The sequence below is a fragment of the Neospora caninum genome, chromosome VIIa (genome assembly GCF_000208865.1).
Source record: "Neospora caninum Liverpool complete genome, chromosome VIIa".
Lineage (NCBI taxonomy): Eukaryota > Apicomplexa > Conoidasida > Eucoccidiorida > Sarcocystidae > Neospora > Neospora caninum.
This window is the reverse complement of record NC_018393.1, coordinates 1,139,971-1,162,398: the sequence shown is the minus strand read 5'-3', so window position 1 is coordinate 1,162,398 and position 22,428 is coordinate 1,139,971. Positions and strand designations below refer to the sequence as shown.

The 22,428-nt window shown below is 53.3% G+C and overlaps 5 protein-coding genes across 5 annotated transcripts; 4 read left to right on the top strand and 1 right to left on the bottom strand.

Moving 5' to 3' along the window:
- Positions 1-1,914: 1,914 nt before the first annotated feature.
- Positions 1,915-5,541, top strand: NCLIV_020610 (conserved hypothetical protein; the record flags this gene model as incomplete). Its single annotated transcript, XM_003882257.1, has 1 exon — positions 1,915-5,541. The coding sequence occupies one exon, from the start codon at positions 1,915-1,917 to the stop codon at positions 5,539-5,541; it is 3,627 nt and encodes a 1,208-aa protein (XP_003882306.1).
- Positions 5,542-8,175: 2,634 nt separating this feature from the next.
- Positions 8,176-10,974, top strand: NCLIV_020600 (conserved hypothetical protein; the record flags this gene model as incomplete). Its single annotated transcript, XM_003882256.1, has 4 exons — positions 8,176-9,181; positions 9,936-10,133; positions 10,350-10,657; positions 10,879-10,974. 4 exons carry the CDS (start codon positions 8,176-8,178, stop codon positions 10,972-10,974), a joined length of 1,608 nt encoding a protein of 535 aa, XP_003882305.1.
- Positions 10,975-11,644: 670 nt separating this feature from the next.
- NCLIV_020590 (conserved hypothetical protein) lies at positions 11,645-12,468 on the bottom strand (the record flags this gene model as incomplete). Its single annotated transcript, XM_003882255.1, has 8 exons — positions 11,645-11,668; positions 11,726-11,782; positions 11,844-11,879; positions 11,935-11,948; positions 12,013-12,066; positions 12,139-12,221; positions 12,278-12,363; positions 12,418-12,468. The coding sequence occupies 8 exons, from the start codon at positions 12,466-12,468 to the stop codon at positions 11,645-11,647; spliced, it is 405 nt and encodes a 134-aa protein (XP_003882304.1).
- Positions 12,469-13,534: 1,066 nt separating this feature from the next.
- NCLIV_020580 (conserved hypothetical protein) lies at positions 13,535-17,604 on the top strand (the record flags this gene model as incomplete). The annotated part of the gene is made up of 3 exons (XM_003882254.1): positions 13,535-13,643; positions 14,439-14,569; positions 15,877-17,604. The coding sequence occupies 3 exons, from the start codon at positions 13,535-13,537 to the stop codon at positions 17,602-17,604; spliced, it is 1,968 nt and encodes a 655-aa protein (XP_003882303.1).
- Positions 17,605-18,411: 807 nt separating this feature from the next.
- NCLIV_020570 (conserved hypothetical protein) lies at positions 18,412-22,045 on the top strand (the record flags this gene model as incomplete). Its single annotated transcript, XM_003882253.1, has 6 exons — positions 18,412-18,654; positions 18,970-19,440; positions 20,020-20,436; positions 20,630-20,929; positions 21,474-21,556; positions 21,955-22,045. 6 exons carry the CDS (start codon positions 18,412-18,414, stop codon positions 22,043-22,045), a joined length of 1,605 nt encoding a protein of 534 aa, XP_003882302.1.
- Positions 22,046-22,428: the final 383 nt, after the last annotated feature.

Genomic DNA, 22,428 nt, shown 5'->3' with positions numbered 1-22,428 from the left:
TTCCGAGATCAACATGAATACTTGTCGGCTGAATATACGGACTGGCAAAACTGTGGACGCTTTCACGTTGATTCAACTCACGGCCTTCGTCACGGTCAAGGCGTTTTTTCTTTTCATAAGCGAAGGGTAAGAAATCTTTGCCGTTAAGCCGCTGTGGCTGCCTTACTATTTTTAAAGATGTCGTGAAGAAATTGTTGAAGCGACATGCTTATTAAGTGCCGGATGCCTTTGGTGCCTTTTCCCCGATCTGACGTGGAGGTGCATGGCGTTTGTGTGCACCACATGCGGACGTGCTGCAGTGCACTAGACCGCGCACTGTTTGCGATCTAGAAAGGGAATCTTCGAAAAATTGGGAAACCAACATAGAAGATAGCACGGAAAGACGGATAAATGAGGCTGGCATGAGCCCTGCCATAATGTAGCCAGTTTTCCTATTTCGGTAAGAGTTGATTATCCAGTCTGAATAGCCGTGCTCACTGGGTTGCCAGAGGCGTTCTCGCTATGTAGAGCCTTGACGGCGGCCCCACCATTGGCGATTTTCCTTATCGACTACGTGCCTTCCGTAAGACAGGGAACGAATTCAATTTATCTGTTCTTTGCATGAGAATTCGGAATGAACGCCTTTCAAGCAATGTTCTATTCGCGTCTAAAATATATTATTAAGCACACTTGGCTTCGCTTTGTCAAGCCCCCTGTTAACCGGCAGCTTTTCAGAATCTTGTCACAAACACAAAAACTCGTCTTGTCAGTCTTTTAACTAATTTGCGCTGGGGCCCACATTTGGGGAAAATTGCGTTTCCTTGAGAGTCCTATGCGGTGGTAACTCTTGCTTTGGCCTTTGGCCTCTTTTTCAGAGTGGTGCAGAACACCAAGAGGAAATTTGCATTTTTCAGCGAATGTTCGATCCAGATATGTACACATTTTCCCTCCTTTCTTCCATTTGACCACCCATACAGTTTGGTGTTCCGTAGTCCAAACGTCCGCATTCTTGCACCTTTCTCTTATGATCATGTCGTTTGCGTTTGCATTTGGCACTGCAAACTGCAACTTTCAATGCTTTCACTGGTCCAGTGGTCCTAGTTCTAAAAGGGAAAAGAGGCAGAAGACATCTGAAATCGTCGTTAAGCCTGCGGGTTTTTGCGCAGGAGTCTTTTCATGGTGAACCCGCAAGCAATGAGGAAAGACGCGTAGCGGCTTTGAACCGCGAGTTCCTACGGCCTCCGACAGTATCTCAAGCAAGTCATGTCATTCTGTGCAGTGAATGATTGACAAGTTAACTTCCTAAGTTCTGTCGTCCTACCCGCGATATCTGCGGAGGTACTGCCTTGACGTAGCCTTGAATTGCAGGTCTTTCCTGTACTAAAGGCTCCCGTCAAAAACCCTTCTGAACTGATGTCGCCATCGGGTATGTCCATTATGCACAACCCACATCATTCATCGTAGCATCGTTGTTTCAAACAAGTTCGTTCCACACATTGTGCTCGTTTTTCCTCACACCGGCCGCGGCTTCCTGAAGAATTTCGGCAGTTGCGACGTTTTGCCGAATCTCAAAAGCTGCACTCCAGTCAGTATAGTCTTGATCAGTCGCGTTCAACGACGGTACTGAAGAACCACTAAGGTTCTCGCGCTCTCCAGTGTCCCTTTTATTGGAGTCCAGACTAGACCCGATTCGCTGCTCCGTGTGCGCGCACCTTTCTGTCAACAAACTATTCCCGTCAGGTTGGAGAAGCAATTTTTCTTTTTGCTTGTGCTTTTAAAGAGCTGTGGCCCAACCGGTTTCAAAGACACCGCGCCTTGAGGGCTTTGAGCTTTGTTCTTTGCGCGGGATATCCATTCTGCGTGGACCGTTTGTTCGCCTTTCCGGATTTTCAAATGGTTGATACCAGCCGGTTCTGACCGACTCCATCTGCGACGATGCATCCACCGTACGTGCCTGCCCCTCCTCCACCGCCAGAACCGCCGAAAGTTCTGCGCGCAATGCCTCCTCCGAAGATGACAGCGCGCTGTGGGCACACTAGCGGCCCTCCGAACCCTCCCCTGCTGTCGTTTCCTCGCCGCAGTCTTGTCTCCCCGCCAGCAGGGCGACCGCTGCCTCCCGTTCCCAGGGCGCCGCCAGATGCACCACCAAATCAACCGCTTTACGCGGTCGCTAGGCCGCAGCCACCCCCCCCTGCCTCTGCGCCGCCGCAAGGTAGAGCCGGTCTGCTGCCTATTCCTAAGGGGAATGGGTTCAAGTGCTCTCGTGGAGGTCCTCCCCCCCCTCCGCCACTTAGCGAACGGGACGAATGTGAAAGTGAAACGTTCGCCTCAAGGGCTTCGTGCGCCGTAGGCGTCAGAGGGACGCGGCCTCGGGATTCTCAGCAACCCCCAAGTAGGGCTCTCTACCCTCAAGCTGAGGTGCTCCACTTTGCGAGGCGTCACAGTGCTCAGCAAACTGCCCGTTGCCCCAGTCTCTCACACGGTGGAGACGCAGCCCCTGCGGAGCCGTCTCATTTGTCCCATGGAGAGCCTCCGCCAATTACGCCTCCTCGAGAACTTCAGGACCGCGCCCAAAACGCAGACGGACGGCACCTCCATCGTCCGCCTGCGGATTACTCTTGCGACGATCCGGGTTTTTGTGAGAACGATAGGATGGGAGGCCCTCGGAACTTTCCATTGCCACAGGAGCCAAGAGCGATGCATGATCGAGACCTCCGTCCGCGTAGGGAACACAGTCCTGTGGTACTGGTTCTACAGTCAAGGCCCGGGGACCGCGGGGATAGCAGAGAGTGGCAGGCTGGATGGGCCGAGCAGCGGCAATACGAGACAAACGAGGACTTCGAGCCTGCTGCTTCTCGTGGCTCGATCACGGAAGGCCGCGAGGCCTCTAGTCGGCGCAGTCGAATGGAGGATCGGCCAACTGCGTCTGACTTATCGCCTCGCGAATGCACGCCGATAGATTTACACCGGAGTACAGCGGGAGGTACGTCTTCTTTGGACCCTCAGATCCCCCGCTGGCAGCCCTGTGAACTGCGTGGACGATCATATTCACCACACGCACAATCTCGATCTGGAGATCCCACAGTGTATCCCGTATACCGCAACGTGCCTAAGGATAAGACGGCGCTTCCGTCTCTCTCCAGCGAGTCTGCCTACGAGTGGCCACGGTTAAGGGAGCCCCCACTTCAATGCACACGCAGATCTCATAGCCTTTCTCCCCCAACCGGATACATGCCGTCACATCACGGGGCAAGCCTTTCGAGGGAACTCAGCGAGTCGCTGGCTGCGTCAGAGTGTCAACTGCCACGGCAATACGCCGATTCGTTATGTGCATCTCGTGGCCTTGGCAAAGACCCGCGAGACCACTGTCCACGCTCTGCTTCCCCAACGCGTGCCTTGTGGCGGATTTCGCCACCTGCCGTGCGGCGGCCTGACAACAGAAGACCCTGCCGCGTGGGCTCGCTGAGCCGTTCCGCACATGACATCGTTCGGAAGGGACGGGGCATCTCTCCGGAGCCTTCGATATCCCGCGGAAGGGAATTTCACTGGACAAAATACCGGAGATTTAGCGATAGCTCAGTTGGAAGCGTGCGGACGCCGTCGTCGCGCTTCCGTGCAAATGTGTCCCCGTCTCAGAAGAGTGACGCTGCAAGCGTCTGGCGTGAACGTTCGTTTTCGCAGTCGCTCTCTCGTCGTTCTCCATCCCGATCTCCTAGGCGTTTGCCTGTCCCTATCATCCTCTCAGCTCCAACTGCTTCGTCGCGGTGTCCTTCGCGCCTGCGCTCCCCGCGCTGTGTCCGCAACGCCGCAACCAACTGGAGAAGCTTGCAGAGCAGCGACAGTCCTTCTCGCGTCTCTCGGGAAGTGTCTCGTCGATTCGAAGTCGCAGACACCCCACGGCCGTCCACAGGCCAGTCCTCTCCGCGTCACTGTGGGTTTCCGTGGCATCCCCCGAGTCAACTAACGCCTTCGCCGTGTTCGGCAGCCCTCTCGCGTCTGCCGCCATCGCCTATAACGCCATTCGGGGTCACGGGCCCTCAGCGGCCTCACGGAGGAGAGCCGTCCTTGCCTATAGAACGGAGGTCTCCACAAAACGCCGACAGTTTGGTCGACCGAGGACACGGCAGCGACGGACGAGCGGACGCCCAGAAGCGGATACGCGGCGATCCGCGGTACGACGCCGCGCCTCTGCAGCCTGCGGCGCCTCCCGTTGTCCTCACGGTTGGTGGAGGCAGTCAGCGAGGCGGGCTGCAAGACACCGGCGGAACAGAGTCTCGACCTGCAACAGACAGGCAGCGGCGACGCAAGCAGCGTCAGCAGCAACGCCGACAGAGAGCACGAAGGCGGCAGCAGAACCAGGAGTCGTTCACCGGAGGGACGATGAGGGAAAGCTCAAGAGACAGCCAAAGCGTCTGCGAACCGGTTGACGAGCAGGACCGGTCTTCAAGAGGGAACCAAACGGTAGCGACAACGGCGTCGCCCCCCCTCCTGGTACACCGGGTCAGTAACCTGAGTGACTATACCGACAGTGACCAAGAGACAGAGAGAGCCCCAGGCGAAGATCGAGGACACGATGATCCTTGGGCTGCATCGCTCGAAGACATCGAGCAGCATTTGAAGAAGCGGAGAACGGATTTTGGTGTCGGGGAGAACTTCGCACATTTTCGGGGTGGTAGCCACCCTGCGGACACGGCAGCCGAGTTCCCAGCTGGTTGCCAGGTGCCGTCAAACTGCGACGAACTGTTTCTACCTCCTTGGCGAGAGCGACCGACGGGCTCGACGGGGCGAGTTGTTTATCAGTTTGAGCTTTTGCAACAGGCGCATCTGGCGCCTCCGTGGCACCGGCCTGCAGCGGGGGTCTCTTCGTCTCCCGGGACACCCGTCGCGCGTCCCAACTTGTCGTCTCAGGCGAGCTCTCCTAGGCAGACTCAAAGGCCGCTTTCCTTCGTCGTAGGGCGGCCGGACGGTTCTGCAGGAAGAGGGAGGGAGTGTCGACTCGATGTGAAAATGGTCTCAAATGGAGAGAGCGAATCAAACCTGCCGAGAGAGTCCTCGGCATTCTCGCTGTATAGTCCGCCAGCTTCATCCACTGGAGGAGAGCGTTTTCGAGCCGAGGATATCTACGAGAGCGCCCCGCCTTCGCGAGGCCCGGGGAGTAGCTGCTCAAGCAATTCGAGCCGACGGACAAGTATGAGCACAAGTCACGACCAAGACCAATGGAGAAGAGAGCACACTCGTGGCAGCGAGAAATCCGACACATGGTTCTGGGCGAATGAGAGAGGCCAGCGTTATCTGCTGACACCATCCACTCGTGCGCCTACGGAGGGGGAAGGTGGCAACCCGGACTCGCGTTTCCACCTGGGGCTAAACGTTGGAGAGAGTGGAGAGCGAAAGGAGGAGTCTTTTAGAAGGGATAGTGATCCACTTCGATCAACGAGATGTTGTGATGCCGCGCAAGGGTGCTGGTGGAGCGAATGGGCAACGCAGCCGAAAACACGGGAAAACAGGGTGCACGAAAAAGATGGCCGTAATATGTTGCTGCCCCCTGTACAGTGGTGCTAAAATGAGGCGGGGGGGGGGGGGGGGCGAAAACGCAGGCGATATGCTATTCAGAAACACTGTGTTACTAAACGTGTACGCTGGTCACACTGGAGCGATGTTCACATTATTCGGTCCTGGTCGCCCCAGAGGGCGGCTTTACACCCTCAAACGGCGGAACAGGCAAGCGACAACTGGCGTTCCCAAGATCTCTTGGAGGTGAAAACCGGGACTCGGCACTGCTTGAGAAAAAGGCGAAACGTGCAGATCCATGGCCAGCAGCGGGACGGACTTCGAGCATCCATTCAAAGACTCCTGGCGTTTTCGTGCTGTGTGCAAGATCTGATGCAGTAATCGGAGAGAACGCGTTAGCGAGAGCGTGGCCTTTGGGAAGTGGTCTAACGAGCAGAAGCCGTAGAATACCGAAAGCCGACGAGAAACCGCACACGCCTCCAACTCCAGCGTAGCCTTACTGTTTCAGTCCTTCGGTATGCCGTCTTATAGGCCCACTCAGAGTCAGATTCAGTGGCGAGCAATAGAAAAGGGAACGCGTTAGTATATGCGCAAAAGTTTGAAACGTTCGCTGGCAGTTGGGTCCGGAGCTGCCACCCTCGAGGCAGTTCAACGGAAAGGACATCGCTTAACAGGCTTACCCGCTGTGTTTTCCAGAGAAGTGACGTTGCAAACGAGAGGCTGCTAGACGCACAAAACGTAGCGAACGTCTCCATACTTGTGCCACGGGCTTTTGGAGGGGAGATCACAATCAATACACACGCTTTCTATGCGGTGATTCCCCCCTTTCGCGGGCTCTCCCATGGCTTTGTTCGAGGGCGATCAGGGACACCCCATGAGGTTGTTTTGCGCGTCACATCTTCTTTCAGACTCCAGAATGAGTGAAGTTGGGGAACTTATTTCTCGCGGCCAGGCAAAGACGGTGTGCTAGTGTACAATTCCCAGTAGGCAAAAACAGCCGGAAAGATGACAGGTGAAACACGTTGGTGAAGGAGCCAAAGTTCAAAAGTGGGCAAAACGATGACAGAAGAGGCGAGTATCGAGGACAAGGAAATCCTGACTTTCTTTGCAGTAGAAGGACAGGATCAGCTGACTGGTGAGCGACACAGCGGCGTCCGTCACGGCGTGCTCGTTTCTGATTCGAGCGTGAATACCTTTTTTACTGAATCCATGACTGGATATAAAAAGGGATACGCCTCCACATTCTTACCTACTCTGCATGCCAAAACAAGATTCGTAGATAAGCCCATGTTAAGTTGTCTTTCCCAGCATGGACAAAAAGAATGCACACACGCCCGGACCTGCAGTGGTTTGGCGTCTCACCTCCCTCTCCCCTCCTAATGTTCACTTATTCATCGAAAAGCCATTTATCAAGGCAAGCAGACGCACCTGACATCTTTCAAATTTATGGTGGCATCTCTCTCAAGTGTGGCAATCTCATTTGGGTTGTCGCTTACAACGGTGAGTAGTGTTAGGTTCCATGTAGCATTAGGTTCAGTGGAACCTCCCTGCACAGTCGCACTCTTTTGGCAACCATTGCGCATTTCTCAAGAAATAAGAATCCTGCAGACACAGAGCGTCTCTCAAGTGCAGTGAATGTAACATCGACACCATCTGTTCCCATCGTCGCACGGCGTCGAATTTCGGTGAGGTTTCCGGCGAATCTGATGGAGAGCCAAACAGCACACTGGAGGAGATGCCCCGCGGTGTCTGAGGCGAAGCCTCCTAAAAACTCACCGGAAAGAGGTTTCTCCACTCTGGGCCGTAATGACTCGAGGAAAGAAACTGAACGATCTGTCTGTGTTTTCGTCATGGTTTGGATGGCTGCCGCCAGGATTATGCGGACGCGGCCCCGTTCCCTGCATACGGTTCTGACAGATCCTAATCCCCTTAGCTTGAAAGAAATTTGGAACATGTTCTTGTTCACTAAATGATACTTTGCTGCCGCCCCATAGTTCACTGCCGCAAACGAAGAGGAGAGCAGCAAACGCAGGAGTGAAAGAGCGTCGGCGCATCCGCTCAGCTCACGCCCGCCCGGACTTCTTGCTGCTAACGAGGTGTGAGGCGCACGACAAGCTACTGCCTCTGTCCGCAAAATACCATCTCCATTTCAAATCACGTGTCGGGTTCTCTGCTTGTTGAAAATGCCTCTACTTTCAGCTGGAACAATGTCTGTTGGGCTGAATCCCTACAAAGGCAAAACAGTTTCATATCGCATGCGCCGCGCTACTAAATGACAGAGAGGCTCTGTCTGTTGTTCTCCTAACGACAGCACCGGCCGTCCACTCAGTAAAGTTCATCCACTTCACTTTTGTTGTCGTGTCGCTTTTCGAACACGGAACTCGTCAAAATCTTTTCAACGTTCTCTGAGTGAGTGCTAGGTGTGCATGCGCTCGGCCGGTTGGTACGTCGGAAAATTGACTAGCCACTTACAAATTCGGTGTATGCGGGTATCTTCCCACCTCATTCATACACCAGAGCATTTGCAATGCGAGGCATTTGCTTGAGTGTGGAATTTGAGATAACGTCATGGGTGAGAGTGTGTAGTGATTTACACGTTGTTGGCTCGTTACCCTTGCGCAAAAGACATGCAACATGAGCCGGTAGAACTTGGACGGTGGGCGGCAACTGCGTGCGAATACACTCATGGAGAATAACGGAAATGATTTCCCAGACTTCCCTTCTCCCTCTTCAATCCGTTTCAATCTCTGGAGCCCGAAAGACAACATCTGGCTCTCCCTCCTACGGGAGCTGTGGCATCGATGCAATGTCCGTAGAGCTTTGGCAGCGGCGTCCAAAGCAGCGACGTCCAAAGCAGCGGCGTCCAAAGCAGCGGCGTGCGGGGACCCACCCCACGACGCCCAGTTGAGCGTAAATGCCACTATGAAATCACACAGGATGAGTATCGCTGCTACTCCATGGTTTAGGTATGACACAGATTTTCCCGCCTGTCATAATGGCGGAGGTATGAAGGGTGAACATCAGCGACGCCGACGAGCCACCGCTGACGTTAGAGATGACAGTGCCCGTGAAGCTGTCTGTGCCGATCGTGCATTAAACGCTTCTCTTGCAGGGGCCATACGTGAAGCACAACTTCACTGTAGGCATCCTGAAAGGACAGCGGAGGACAGCGGTAGCGCACGCTCTCCTGAGACATCCGGCCAACTCACTCTGCCCGTTGTACCGGTGACTCCTGCCGGGCCTTCCGTGACTGGCGACGAGCATCTCCTTTCTCCCGTTGTGCAGAGCCCACACGCATGGGATCGTGGGCAAGCGATACCTCCTCTCCTTCACTTTGTGTGGTTGGGAGGTCACCGTCCACCCTCATTCTTTGACGAAGTTCAGCAATCCTGGGCTGTGCACAACCCGGACCTGATACAGGCTCTGTGGACAGATGCGCACGTCGAGTCACTTCTTGACGTACTAGACCGGAAAGTGCGTTCATGGATGGGGGCAACGAGAGAGGCAAGCCGTCAGGGGCTTTCGGGAGACAGACCGGAAACCGATGCCAGCGAGACGATTGAATGGGAAAGGACAGATGGCTTTTCTTACATGCAGACGCTGGCCCACGGGATTAAGACCTTTCGGAAGGAGTCATGCCTGGCGGCAAGGTCGGATATTGCCAGGCTGCTGATTTTGTGTCACTACGGAGGTGAGGAAGGAAGTTTGTGCTGCAGCGGTTGAATTTCTCTAACCTACTGGGGTATAGCGCGACCTGCACCGGTTTTCGTTTGTTCTCTTTCGTTTCCAGAAATCCTGCGCGGCAACAGCCTTCCAAAAGGAGCTCCTATTTTCGTGACAGCATGAGCACCACGTTGTTTGTAAGCGTGCACGTCTCGCGAGATAAAAGACTAAGAGCCCGGTGTTGTGGCAGTGGAGGGGCTGCGAGCGCAAATGCTCACCACAGATGATGGCAGTGGACGCCTAGGTTTCCGAGTTTGCATTGCAGGGCATGTAAACAGCTAGTAAATTCAGCCGGCTCAGCACATTCGGTACTTTTTGCGCTTGCCTCAGGGATATATGCAGATGCCGACATGGAGGCTATAAGACCACTGCCACCGTGTTTGCGGCGGTGCGCGACAGTCTTCATGGGTATGCAGCGCCCAGATGCTGTTGAACTTGGGAACGCTCTAATTGGATGCTCTTCGGGTACGTAACAGTTCTGGGTGCGTTGTCTAGCATTCCGTTGCGTCAATTTTAGTGACAAACCGCTCAGATACAAGGACATTTACACTGGCGTCACGACACATGGTCTGTCTGACCTGATGTCTTTCAACTGACAAAAGGGTGACTGTTCAGTTGTCGGGCACATCCCAAGAAGTTAATGGGAGGAGAGCCATGCTGCAAGATAAAACGTGCGGCTGTGAGTCAAGATATGTTGTGGATGGTATGCGGTAATTGGCCAGGGCATGCGCTGATACGATTCATTCTCCGGCATGTCGGACGGCCTTTTTCCAAGTGGGGAACGCACGATGTGGATCAAACGGCTGTGGCGTTAGAGATCATCAAGTTGCAAGTTGCGAGATTTTCTCCCGAGGCAAGCGACCTCCTCGCCTCACTCCCAGGTCCGGATGATGAAGCAGACAACGCCATTGAGCGAACAGGTAAAAGAGACGAATTTCCAGAAGCGTTGTGATCGCAGAGCCTGCGCCTAGATGAACGTTAAGATGTCCACTCTGTCTCAAAACACGGAAGCGATTAATATGAACAACGCTTTGTGGGGTGACTGTTTTTGCCTTTCTGTGTGCCGCTTATGGCAACTCGGGATCCGACGCCGGCTTTGCGCTCTCTGCTATGCCTTGTCCCGTCCACCACTCCAGGTCCGGGGCTGTTGACTCGGGCCACGCTTCTGTGGTTACGCGATCAACTGAATTCTTCGTCATGTTCTCGATGTCGACAGCAAGAGAGGTGCTCACATAATTATGAGCATAAAAACAATGTTATCAGAGCCGCTTCAGGGCAAGCCGAAGTAGTTGGGATCGAAACAGGATCTAAAGAAGATGACTCGGAACCGGACGATGCCAATTGGGCATGCTGCGCACTCGCAACGACATGCATTTTCCCACCAATTTTCTTTTACCCGGTGCCCAACCATAGAAGGAAAGACCTTCTCGAAGGCAAGGTGCAGGTATGAGTACGTTTTGGCCGTGTTATGGCGGGCAAGTCCCCTTCCGCAAATAAAAAAGGGTTCTGCAAAGGTGCACCGTATTCTGGCCCATGAGATCGTGACCGCACAGGTACCATGGAGGCATGCTGTGTTACAGGAGGTAGGGTGGGCTCACGAAGAAAGCAACATTTGCCCTTCTCCAACATTCACCCAACCGATTGTCCTTGTGGTGGATTGTGCAGGCGGAACTCTTGGATTCGTCGTTTTCATACACAGTCCATCACTGGAGACAGACATGGCAAGTCTCACGTCCTCGGGGAAGTGAGACACGATGCTGAGCGCACCTTCTTTTCAGCAGCATTTCATTACAAATCGTCAGGTCTCAAGGTGCGGTGCAGTTATTGGTCTAGAGTCAACAACCGTTCTGTAGTGCAGTACAAGCAAACATGGTCCGCACCGAAGGAGGTGCCTGGCTGGTGCCAGTAACGTGTCGCAGGTACACTTGTAGGTGCGCAAGATTGATCTAACGTCTCTAGACTCCACTAGAGCAGCAGCCATACTGTGGTCCGATGGAACCTGTGGTCCTCTTTGCGTGTAACCTGGTTTGTTTACGGAACTACAGTCAAATACCCTGTCAAAATATGAGCGCAACCACCGTTTCCCTGGTCAACTAGCTGACCACCTTTTGTTGCGTTACAAGTCTGTCGACGCTTCTGTATTATCCTGTCGCACATTTACAAGTCTTGTCGCAGCACATCTTTCTTTGCCGCCTCTCATCCAACATGTTGTATCAGAAAGATGCGGGGGACACACTGAAGTGCCCTGAGCTGCTTGATCCACAAATCGTATGAGGTAATGCCCCCCTCACGCTTGATGAAATGCGGGAACATAGCATGGAAGAACACAAAGGAAACTGCAGAGATGCATGAGGCCCACGCACGCCTTCCTACTAACTCATGGTGGAGGTAGAGGGTGCCACAAAGAATTGCTGCGCCAGCACCAGTCACGTCAATCCCTGAGCTTGTTCGCGATCTAGGTGGGGCAGGCATGCAGTGGTGCTTGACAGAAATCGTATTCCAAGCGAAATACCTGCAGGCGTCGTCTGATGCCATCAACTTTTCTCTCTGCGATGGAACGCAAGTATTCCTGCATTGAACGTGTGCGGTGTAAGCTATCACTGCAGTCGCAAACTTGCAAGTTTCCTTACCTTTGTTTCAAGTTCTCTTTCTTTTTGTTGCTGGAGCTGGACAAAGCCACGATGGTACTGTACGATTTTCCGTTGAGATCATGATTCGGACCTCGGACAGCAGAGCTGACAATGTACATGCAGACCATTGCCGTTCAGCCCAGCGGCAAAAGGAAAGTGTTTTTCGTACTTGCTTTGTCGTTTGCTTTTGTGAGTGCGTCTAGCAAGTCTCCTTCTCCATACACTACAGTGTGAAAGACGGTAGTTTTGAGCGGAAGTGATGAATAGAAAGCCGTAGAAAGATCGATGACCCTACCAGGGACCTTGTAGTAGATATCCACACGCATGGGCTCGCTTGCTTGCCACGCGTCTTGGAAGTGTAGTGGATGAATGGGGGAACTGAGCACAGAGACAAAATTTCCGTGCAGTTTTCTCGGAACCATATCTCTACGCACTTGCTCGGAACCAGAGTGGATCGCATATCGAACCTCTCCATCTGGGCGAAACCCGTTAGCTCAGCAAGTGCAGCGTCGCCTAGTAGCTGCCGCTCAAGTCATGTTCGGCCTTGAAAACGGATGATGATATTCATACCCACCCCAAGGCGGCAGGTGACAAGAAATCGGACAAGTGGCCGCACGCTCGTCATTTTGGATAGCCTCTCGTCTGCACACACGTAATCAGTAGTGATATTCGAGCGACAGAGGAAAGCGACGAGTACTGAGAAGTTCTTGGCTGTATGTACGATGAACTGGCTAGCCCAGTCACGTTGGCCTTTGTGTAAGTGTAAGGACATCGACTCAAAGAACTTCGTCGCTTCTCATCGGAGCTCAGGTGAGAACATAGGTTCAGAACCCCCATGACCTGTGCGGTTTTTTCTCCTGTGGCAAGATTTTGGACGAGCTGAATACTCACAATTGGATCGTGGGTCACCAGCCGGCCGAGTAGCCTGACCTCGGTTTCTGACACACTACATCGACCGATCATGCCTGCGCCCCATCCCTAGAACCACAGAAACCGCACCAGAGAAAAGAGGAGTGATTCATGTTCCAGGAGGTCTATCAATGAGAAAGGCGACGAGGTCCCAATCACAGAATAGACACCGAATAGACACGATCTTATCACTTTCAGAGGTACTGATACGATTTGAACTTTCTGCACCATGGATCGCCCTCCCCTCGCTAACATCACTTCGGCCTTTTTATTTCATGATATTATCAGCACAGCGGCAGTTTGTGCAACATCGTTCTACAACTTTGGTAGTCTCGGCTGTGGCTTACTCCTATTATAAACGCGGCTGGATCTGATACAGCTGTGCTTCGCTTCAAGCGCTCCCGCGACAAAAAAAGGATATTTTCGAAGCAGATTCCGGCAGGAATGAAACACCCATTCCCAGGTTCGATACCACCTCCAGTGCGTGGGCGTGATGGGATTGCCCCACATCGTAAGCTGTTAGCTGCTGGTGTCTAGCTGGAGCGATGTGCTCGAGACAGACTACCTATGGAGTATGTAAAGCTGGGAGACACCCATTGGCTGTGAGAACTGCATCGGTGCTTCGAGTAGGAAGCAAACTGGCTGCCATTAAGTAACACTTTCACTTGTAATGACCACGTTCTCCACACCTTTCATCGCGTGCGCAGTACGGACTCGCCTTACAATGCAGTCAGTCAAAACGACTATACTGTTACAAGGCAACGAGAAGAACGCTAGGAACGATGTCAGCTAAGCCTCAAGCGAAGAAGAAGAAAGATGACGAGGAGAGGAACTACGAGTTAGAGAATGAAATGATGAGGAGGAGAATTCAGACAGTTCGTGAAATGATTGGTGAGTTTTTGGGCTGTAGCGGGAGTTTCTCTTAACTCCTCATCAGTGAGACCAGATGTTAGCCATGGAGACGTGGATTCTCCGTTGAAAGGAAGTGTAAACCTGGTTCTCCAGTCGTAGGCACCGTACGATTCGCTAGTGACGTGAATGTTCTGACGTGGAGCATCCGACATCGGTTCAAAGAGGATTCGGTGGACCCCAACAAGACCCGAAGAGACAACCAAAGACCGCTACAATTGTCGCAGAACAATACCTTTTGAATGACTAGTGACCAGTGTTTTGGTCTTGCTTCCTGGAGGCCGGATGTTGTGTTGGGGTACTACGGCAGTCGTGCTAGCAGTTCACAGCCGCTTCAGTAGTTTATCTTCGTTTTGGTTATTTTCAGCTGCGAAAGAGAAGAGAATGGAGGAAAGCGAGCAAAGAATAAGGAAACTGAAAGACAAGTACACGCGTATCAATAACGCCTTTCAGGCGGAAGCTGCCAAAGCAGAACCGGGGTACCAGGAGCTCCAACAACGATACGCTGATATGCACACAAATTATCAGCGGATTCTCGAAGGAATAAGGGAACAAGTTGCAAATGCACAGAGAGAAAACGGTAGGCGGAAATGATGGGTTCACCTCTGCTCGCGAAAGCGACCAATTTCTATGTGACAGTGGGTGAATATGGTGTGAAGTCGCAATAACAGCAGCGACGTTCTACAGTCGTTACTGGTGTCGAGCGATGAACGCGTAATGGATCGACTGTTGGAACGAGGGCGGAGTAAGCCGTGTATCGTGCTATTTGTGAAACAGAACTGCTCGAAAAGGAAATCGTCACTACAGGTTTGCACAAGGATCAGGTTATTGAAGGGAAGAGAGCCATGATGAAGCGTCTTGAGCGAGAAATGGAAGCTATGGCACTGGAGTTTTCTGAAATTCTAATGGTAAGGGCTCCACCTTTGGTGTCAGCTATCGATGAACTACCGCTATGAAGTGTTTTCTCATGGTTGGCTGCTTGTCTTCTTTTTCGCTTGTGATGGGATGTTGCTCAGGAAACTGCCGACAAAATGACCGAAAGCATAACGGTCTCTCACAGCACTTGGGAAAGCAACAATGGACAATTGCCATTGATCAATAGGCTGCAAGATTTCTCCTTGGTGGATCCACCTGCCTTGTAGGGCATTGTGAGTGTAGTGGACGGATCGATGGTATCCCTCCCGGGCTACCCGCCCGACCATTCCGTAGCTTCGTGTATAAAAAGACGTGTCCATGGAGGCAATCCCGCTGTCCTTTGGTGTGCAGACAATGGAGGAGCTGATGCGGGGAAGAGAGAGTGCCTCTCAGTCTTGGATATGGTCAGATAGGCCCTGAAGACTTGGTTCGACTTTGTGGAATGCTCCACTTTCGGGAACGCCGCGGTTTGATCATTACACGCTTGGATGTAGGTGCCGCGGTGGTGTTGCTCTCAGTGGAATCCTAGATTTATTAACCCGGAATTTCTCGTCGTGCATAGAGCATTGGAAGCCGCTGTAGACAGGATAATACTAACCATCGTCCCAAAACCCTTGAATCCCGACCTCAGCCGCAATCGACAGTCTAGATCAGTGCCTGTGCCTCAGTCTCTCAGAGGAAAGGCGTTAACTGCTAGACGTATTGGCACAAATACCACGAGACAATCTTGTTAGACGCATAAAAACCCCATGACCCTAGACTGCGTGTGTTCTGCGACTAGATGGCATCGCCTTACACCGCTGCAATGATCGCTGGTCACTCGACACAGGCGGTAACCTGCTGTGCTCACAAGTCATGATGAATGCAAATGTTGTTGAGGGACATGTAAGACTGTTGTGCTAGTGTACGATGAGCTGACAGCGACTCCCCATATGAAGATAGCAGTCCCCCCACCGAACTCAAGCGGTGTAGACACGCGATGCGCTCTTTTTCCTCGCAAGGCACAACCCAGCGAGCGTAGCTCAAACACCAGACTTCATCTGTCTCGTCCACAGAACAAATGCGTCGTGGTAACACACGCCGCTCGGCCAAGAATGCACGCCTCGAACGAGCACCGCTAGTCTGTTCGGTAGTGTAGGTACAGCTAACCCCCACTACCTGCTCGCGTCAGATCAATGATAATTGACGTTCTTCTTTTTCCGATTCCTTGAACATTTCCTTAAAGTGTGGTGACTTTTTGCGGTTTCGCCTGCCGCGTGTCGTGGTTCTATCGCACCTTATCCCTTTTTTGTGTTTCAAGATGAAGACAGCGGGCAGCCTGCTCGTCTGTGCTGTTCTCATGCAAGGAGTCCTTGCTGGGCCGAAGAGAGGCAGACATGATAATAAAAAAGCTGTGGATATTAGTCCGCTACCCGTTGCGGTTTCCCTCCCTCCTGTCGTTGAAATACCCACTGAGAAGCTGACAAAATGCTTCGAAGTCCCTTTCTCAGTACAGCAGCCTTGCACATCAAAAGTGACAATTCAACAGCCTTACGACTGCGATGAATCTGAGCTCCATGAAGTTTGTACCGAACGCATGACCGAGGTTCCCTCAGTATGCTTCGAGACAGTGGTCAGCGAGGAGACGTACGATTGTCCGGTTACGTCATCCCAGAAGGTCTGCGTGAAGATTCCGGTCTCGGAGTCACGCGTGTGCAAGACGAAGACGGTCAAGCAAGTGAAAAAGGATTGCCCCGCCGTGGACAAGGTGACCACCTGCCAAGTCTTGTCCGACGTCGTCGAAGACGTGTGTCTGGAAAGTGCGGTGGTCGACCAAAAGTACAGTTGCTGGAAAACTGAAGTTCGACAAGAATGCGAGACACACATGATGACGGCGGAGAATCAGTGCACACGGGAAGTGCAGCATCCAGTCCCCTACGAGGTTGTCGAGGTCGAATACGATACAGTGTGTAAGAAGGTCGAAAAGCCTGTTACTGTCTCAGCTGTTCGAGAGAAAATTGAAACCGAAGAATATCCTTGTCCTGAGATTGTGCACGTGAAGGAATGCCAGAAAACCACGAAGCAGATTCAGAAGCCTTGCATGAAGAAGGAAATGCGGCAGGAAAATTACGATTGCTCGGAGACGAAGCTGCAGCATGTGACAAAAACCTGCACGCGGACAGTTCCTCGCGAGAGCTATATCTCGACTTGCACGCCAGTCATTTCTAAGAAACTCAGAAGACTTGGTCCCGCGAAAAAGAGCGAGGAGGAGTGCACGAAAAAGAAAGTGGTTATTGAAGAGGTAGAATCGTATCCGTGTGAAGAGAACATTCCAGTCGTGGTTCCTAAGATATGCCAAAAGGAGGTGGAGGTGGAGGTTGAATCCTCATGCGCGGAGACAATGCCTGACGAAGTTTGCCACATGGTGCAAAAGACAGTCCCAAAGACATGTAGTCGACCCAAGAAGGCAGCGGAGACATATGAGTACAAGGATGTGACTTACGAGGATGTTTGCGAGAAAGTTCCACGAGAAATCAAAAAGACCGCGCTTAAGATGGAGACAAGGACAGAGACATATCCTTGCGAGACAGCAAATTTCAAGGAAAAGTGTGTTGACGTGACCGTTCCTGTCCAAGCAGTGTGCCAAGCCAGCATCATGAAGACTATTGAGAAGAAGTGCCCTAGGACTGTTTACAAGTCTGAGTGCCACACAGCTGAAGTGGAAGTCACAAAGCCTTGCTTTGTCGAAGTGGAGCACGAAGAGGAATACACATGCTTTGAGCAAGGCTTTAAGGAGAAATGTTCTACAGTCCCTGTGTATGAGATGGGCAAGTGCAAGACGATTGTCTCCCGCGAGCAGGAAGTGCCCTGCACAAGGCAGCACGCAGTACTCGACTGTACAATGCAAGCTTTTCCAGTTAAGAAGACGTGCTTCAAAGAGGTGTCAGATGTTAAAGACGAAGTGTGCTACAGCACTGCCGCGCAGCAAGAATGTGTTGACCTAATTGTCACTGCATTGCCTCCCGTCCCGGCGCCCGGCAAGGATTGATTAAATGACATACACATTTTGTCGAGACTTGTTTCGTCTCGTGACTCAAGCAGTGGTTGAGAGAATCTTGTTGCGTTTTCGTCGTCGGCTTGTCAATGTTTCCTTTTGAACAAACTCGACTGACTTGCTTGTTTGGCACTGACGTCGAGACACTGGAGCTGATACCTTTTCGCCCTATACTCAGAGACAGATGTCTCATAATCACAGCTCGCGCTGGCTACACTGGGGGGCATGCGCTTCCGTAATTGTTTGGAAAATTCAAACTGGCGAGGCGAGCGACATGGGGTCTGCCAGCCATTCTCGCAACCATAGAGGAGCAGATTTCCACCAAATCTCGGTGCCCAAAACATTCTACAGCAAAATCACGGGGTATTAGCGGCTTTCAACGCGCCGGTGTGTACGTGTGCCTCTCACTCCGTTGTGTTACGAATGAATCTACTGCTTGGCTCATGCGAGTGTCACCAAGGGTCGCAGGCCATCCACCTGCGACAGACAAAAGCCGTGAACAGCACTGTTTTTTGTTGACGCGTCTGCTTTTGTTTCCTTTGTTCATTCCGCTGGCGAGTTTTATTGTGGGCTGCAGCCCAGCTCGGCTGGCGTGAATGACAGTCCAGCGTGGACGACGTTTTGTTTCCTTCGCCGAACTGCGGGCCTGGGGAAAGCAGATCTTCTCTGTAGTTCAGTCTTATCGAGCACGGCAGTCCGTCTGCCCCGCACAAGAGCCTGAGTACGCCGTGTCTGGCGTCGACAGCTCTTTGTTTCTTCTTGGTGGGGCAGCAGAAGGCCCAGCTTTGGATCGTGCCCGTCATGGTACCTGATGTGGCGGAGCAAGGAAGTCTGCCGTCCCTCGCGGGGCAAAGTCCTCGTGCCGGGGCCGCCTTGGACCTCGAGAATGTGCCAATGCCGCCGGCGATGTTTTCTCCATTGGGTGACCTGGCCTCTGAGGAGCGCTGGCTGCTCGTCATCCAAAGCATCGCAGGCCTGATTGTGATCGGAGGGTGGATTGCAGTGATGCGTGCGCGGAAGCACAGTCCACAAACACTTTTCAAGGTAATGGAATGCTGTTCGCAACTACGGCATGTTGGGGTTGTGGTCTTGCATCCAGGCGGCTGAGAAACCCGGTTCTGTGTGTCAACTTCGCTGGGGCCCGACGGGCGTGCGAATCGCTCCAGTTGGGCGAGCAATTTTAGGAACGGCCACGCGACGATGGTGCAAGTGAGACCAGTGGGTTTCGGCAGCTCCGAACAGGGATGTGAGATGTGTCGGTCAAAATAAAACACGCTCAGGTTTCACCGGGCGTTCTCAGAATCTCTTGTAGCCTCTCAAAAGTCGCTCGACTTTCTTTCTCTGTGCACCTGCGCTCAGGTTTACGCCTTTCTTCCTCCGGTTCTCCTTCTGTGTGCCTCCGTTGTGTCTTTCTTCTATTTCTCGTCGACGCCGCCGGCCTTCTTCCTGGTGACTGAAGGAGAGGAGCTGCCTTTCTCGGGGTCCACCGGAGATGGCGTTGCGGCGGGACCTCCCGACTCGAGTGTCCTTCTCGGCTTCCCTCGATCGCGGGCCCCTTGGGACTCCTGGTGTCTCGTGTTTCGGCGGTTTGTCGGCAGCAACTACGCCGCGGTAGCGACACTGGGTCTTTTGGTTCAGGCACTTCTCTGCCTCTGGCGAATCCTCACCGTCCTCTCTTCTTGTCCCGACTCTGTACCCCTCTCAGAGGACCTCGCCCAGCCAGCCCTGCCAAGTCGGGCCGAAGCGACGCCTTCTTCGGCACCGGCAGCGCTGCCGGGGGGGAAGAAGAAGGGAAGCAAAAGGCGAGGCGGGGGAGCGCGTGAAAGTGAAGTGGGTGCTGGTCCCCCAGAGAAGACGCGTGCCTCTTGTGCCCCGGCGACTGCGCGTGCAGCGCCGCGCCGTGTCTTCTGGCGGCGCTTCGACGAGCAAGTCTGCATGCACTGGGGCCCAGCTTCCGACTGGCGACGAAAACTCGTGTGGAAACTCGTCGACCTCTCAATCCTCTTCCTCGTAGGCTAACTCTTACGCTGTCGAGGACACAAACTACAGACGGAGATGTATATCCATATATATATATATATATATATATATTGCTGTCGACATAGGCACATATACTTGTGCGTTTGTATGTAATTGCAGGTTTATAGATGCTTGTCTATGTGCACGTGTTTGTAAAATGTGTAGTTGTGTATCTGCATGCATATATGTGTACGCCTGCCTGTATGATGAGAATTCTGTTCAGAATCGAGGGGTGGTTATGCAGGAAAACGCAGTGCCACATGTGCGGGCGATCTGCAGGACCGAGATGGATATGCGCCGTGGGCGCACAGGGTGTTTCTACCAGGCGCGTCAGGCGCTGTTTCCCGAGTCGAGAGAAACCGGTTTTTGCATTTTTGTGCTTCTACTCAGGTCGTCGGCGCGCCGCTCCTCTATCTCGTGTGCGGGCGCCCGAAGTCCTCGTTTCTCCCGGATGAGCACGAGTCTCCCTTTACGTCGAGCTCTTGGTCTAGGGCTCCGTCTGCCTGGTCTCCTGAATCGTTTCCTTCCTTTCTCCTGGTCCACCCCTCCGCCTGGCTGTGTCTGTACACTGCAACGCTGATCCCGCTCCAACTTCTTCCCGACTACCCGTCTGTCTTTTTGCATTTCTGCGAAGCGCTCTGGATGCTGCTTCTTCTTCTTCGTCACAGTCTCTCCCGAGACAAAACGCGCTTCTCTCTGCAGATTGAAGACGCGGATCCTTCCTTCTCTTCTCAAGCACGCAGTGTGCCTGCCCTCGGCGCTTCGGACTTCTTTTTCCTCGGAATGCAGGCGCTTCAGTGGTTCCTGGTAAGGCGCCGACCTGTTTGTTGCCGACTCTGCGCGCTCTCGTGTATCGTCGCTCTCTTTTCTTTCCGGTCGTTTTCCCTTTCTCTCTCCGTTTTCCGGTTTTCCACTTCTGCCTCCTTTCTGCGAGGGCACCGGCAAACGCGCCTTGCCGTCTTCCGCGTCATCGGGGTTGTGTCTCTCTCTTCCTTCTCAGCTGCGGCCGATGATCAACGTGGTGTCTACCTCCGCCCCGCGTCCGGGTTCGGCGTCCACGCACTCCGCAGTCGCCGCTCTGTCTTCGCAGGCGGACCCGCGACGGCACTCGTGTTTCTCCAGTCTTTTCTCCAGTCTCTGCCGGCGGCGCTCGCGTGACGAACCGGAAACGCACGCGCAGCGAGCGGCTCACCGCTCTGCTTCCAGAGAGCGTCTTCCCTCCCCCACTTCTCACTCCGCGTTCCTCACTAGCTCCACGGCTCTCGTCATCCCGGTCCCGTCCAGGTCGGGAGGCGTTCAGGTCGGTGACGCGTGCGCTCCACCTTTCGAGGCACTCTGTGTCGCCGTCGTCGCTTTTGCATGAGAGCAGCGCGATAAGACATGCCTCCACCAGCGCAAAGCGAAAAGAGCAAAGCCCGCACTTGGAAGCGCCGTACGGTCGATTTCCTTTTCCGTTGAAGAGACGCTAGCTTGATCTGTCTTCTCTCACCGAGTCACTGACTTGGCGACTCACGCAGAGGCGTGCACATCGACGTGTGCAAAAAGATACCTATAGAGGATATCCTTCTCGAGACACAAACGCAAATACATATTTACGTCTAGATGTGCATTTCTACGTGTAAAAATATGTATATGCGCATATATATAAATATATGTGCGTATACGTTCACGTGCGCGGATGTCTCACGGCTACGTGTGAGGCGGTTATAGCCTAGAGAAAGTGGGAAGAGCGGCAGACTCGACGTCGAGTCGTATACTCGTAAATGTGACAATATGTAGAGGTAACTGTGTATATCTATGTGAAATGTGTGGGGTTGGCGCGCGTGTGTCCGGATTTCCGCCAGGGGCTAAAGCACGTTGGGCCGCCTCTGTTTGTCGATGCGGACGGCGACGAGGCTCACGAGTTCTTCCACGTCGGCATCGACGAGTAAGCGCCGAGGCAAACCGTCTTAGCGGCGGCAAGGAGGAACGTAACAGAGCAGTCTCTGACACACACAAATGTGGACAGGATTCTTCTGAGAGTCTGTGAACGTCTTGCTGGACCCACGAGATAGCCCCTACAAACCCGTGTAGGCGCCGTTTTCCGCAGGTTGCATGCGCACGCGTGGGCACTTCAATTCTGCGAGACTGTGCCTCTCGTCCTAAATGCATTTGGGCTTCTCTGTGTGTCTCCGGGTGGATGTGTGTTGTAAGCCTCTGCATCCGAGCATGTATCTGGTTTGCTCCTTGTGCATTCCATTTCAACGAGGCCTGCGTGACTGGCCCGAAGTTCGTGTAGGGGGGCCGCCGGCTCACCGGCTTCTCCGTGTTTTTCTTTCTTTCCAGCGAGGTGACGCACGTCGGCACACAGACGATGCGACAGGCGGCGCACGCGCGCGTAGTGACGGAGGTCAGCAGCGCGCCCACATGCAGCTGAGGGGGGAGCGCGTGGCAAGAGAAGAACGCAGGAGAGAGCATCGAGGCAGGCCGTGAGAAGCCGCGGAGAGAGGGGGGAAACGTCGGCGAAACTTTGAAGAACAAGAAACGGAGAGAGGTGAAGCCGGAGACGAGGAGCACTGAGAGAGGGAACTCGACGAGAACGCCGTGAGACGGGAAGCGCCGAGAAGTCCGAGACGCGAGCGGAAACCCCACTTCAAAGTAGAGAGACACAGGGGCGAGAAGAAGGAATGGGCGGAAGGTACCAGGGAAGGAGAGGAATGACGGGGCAGTCTGTGGCGACCTCTGCATGGCCCCGCTGGTGCGCCAAATCGTTCCTTTTTCCGCACTCTGCTTCTTCTGCGCCTTGTCCTTGATCTCCAT